This window comes from Myotis davidii, unplaced genomic scaffold, assembly GCF_000327345.1.
Source record: "Myotis davidii unplaced genomic scaffold, ASM32734v1 scaffold566, whole genome shotgun sequence".
Taxonomy (NCBI): domain Eukaryota; kingdom Metazoa; phylum Chordata; class Mammalia; order Chiroptera; family Vespertilionidae; genus Myotis; species Myotis davidii.
The window spans coordinates 1,073,142-1,075,006 of record NW_006296617.1 but is presented as its reverse complement, the minus strand read 5'-3'; the positions used below and the strand labels follow the sequence as shown (position 1 = coordinate 1,075,006).

General features: G+C 56.6%; 1 protein-coding gene across 1 annotated transcript in view; it reads left to right on the top strand.

Moving 5' to 3' along the window:
* Positions 1 to 1,865, top strand: part of MEIS3 (Meis homeobox 3) — a 20,025-nt gene that overhangs the window by 749 nt on the left and 17,411 nt on the right. Inside the window, exons 2-4 of the mRNA XM_015569332.1 lie at positions 1 to 111; positions 144 to 167; positions 263 to 346. The exon at positions 1 to 111 is cut by the window's left edge and continues 25 nt beyond it. Coding sequence (XP_015424818.1) covers positions 1 to 111; positions 144 to 167; positions 263 to 346 — 219 coding nt within the window. The remainder of the gene's footprint in view (positions 112 to 143; positions 168 to 262; positions 347 to 1,865) is intronic.

The following is a 1,865-nucleotide window of genomic DNA, read 5'->3' as shown; positions in this document are numbered from 1 at the left end:
CTGGTCTTTGAGAAATGTGAATTGGCCACCTGCTCACCCCGTGATGGGGCCGGGGCTGGGCTGGGCGCACCCCTGGGCGGTGACGTCTGCTCCTCCGATTCCTTCAACGAGGCAGCCTTTGCTCCTCCGATTCCTTCAACGAGGACATCGCAGCCTTTGCCAAGCAGGTGGGCACCCGCCTGCCTGCAGCCAGGCCCGGGACAGCGGGGAGGGCAGGCGGGAGACAGGTGTGCCTGCCCCGTCCTCTCTCTTCCCCCCGCAGGTCCGCTCCGAGAGGCCCCTCTTCTCCTCCAACCCAGAGCTGGACAATCTGGTGAGGCCTGGGCTCCCCACAATGCCCGCTCCTGCACGGGGGTGGGGGGGGTCTCCTGTCCCGCCCTCCTTAGCCTTGGGGTTGGTTGGGGGACCCACATTTTCACACAGTGAGGACTGTTGCCCCTTTGCAATGCGGTATGGCCTAGACTTGAGAACGCAGACCAGTGGCTCCAGTTCGAAGCCAAGTTCTGCCCCAGCCTGGCTCTGTGAGCCAGGACAAGTACAGTGGGGCCTTGACTTACGAGTGTCCCGACTAACGAGTTTTTTTGAGATACCAGCTGTCTCTCAGCCGATTTTTTGCATTGAGTTGACAGCGTAATTTGAGTTAACGCGCTCCTTAATGAGCTCGGTCTCGGAACGAATTGAACTCGTAAGTCAAGGCCCCACTGTAGTTCCGCAAACATAACTTCCAGTATGTATGTAACCTCCGTCCAAATGACCTCTTCCAAAGTGAATTTAATCATGTCCTCCTCTTCCTTCCACCAAACCCTTACGACCCTTTCACAGGGGTCGCCTAAGACCATCCTGCATATCAGATATTGACATGACGATTCATAACAGTAGCAACATTACAGTTATGAAGTAGCAACGGAAATAATTTTATGGTTGGGTCACAGCATGAGGAACTGTATTGAAAGGGCCAGAAGGTTGAGAACCACTGCTCTAGACTGTTTCTCTCTCCCTCTGTATCTCACTCTGGTTCTCTCTCTCCAACCCCTCCCTCTGGGTCTCCCGTCTCCTCTGCGTTTCAAAGGCCCCGGCCTTCCCCTCATGTAATTTGAGTTAACGCGCTCCTTAATGAGCTCGGTCTCGGAACGAATTGAACTCGTAAGTCAAGGCCCCACTGTAGGTCCGTCTCCCTGCGCCCCCCGTTTCCTCATCTGTAAAGTGTGTCTAGTAGTCATTGCTACCGCGCAGGGCTCTGGTGAGGATTTAATGAGTTAACGAGAAGAGCATAGAACAGTGCCTGGTGCAGACTCGGTCCGCAGGAGCTGTTCTGCGGGAGAGCAGAGCCCACCCCCCAAAATGAGTGCGGGGACTGAGCTGCAAAGGAGAGAGGAGAGGGAGAGGGAGAGGGAGGAACGCCCTGGCTTCTTTCAGGTCCCAGCTCCCGCCGGCGCTTCCTATTGGCGGAACCTTTGGCAAAGGACTCTGGGAAATGTAGTTCGCAGGTGCCGGGTGGGCCCTAGAGCCGAGGGCAGGCAGGCCAAGGAGAGGGCGCTGTTACCCTAGCTTCCCGGTGTCCGCGCCTCTTGTGATGGATCCTTTTCTGTCTCTTGAGCCGCTCGCTTCTCTTTGTCGCTGACACGATCCAACGCTGCTCCCGGAATTCGGGGCGTCCATCTCGGATCTCTAATTCTCTCTGCGCCTGTCTCTTTGTCTCGGTGTCTCTCTTTGCTCCGTCTCTCTGTCCTTGCCATTCCATCTCCCTCTTTCTCTCCCTCCGTCTCTTCTCTTCCCTCTTTCGCCCCCTCCTCCTCCTCTTCCTCTCCCTTCTTCTCTCTTTTGCTCCGTCTCCTCCGCCGCCCCTCTGCCCGCTCCCTGTCTCT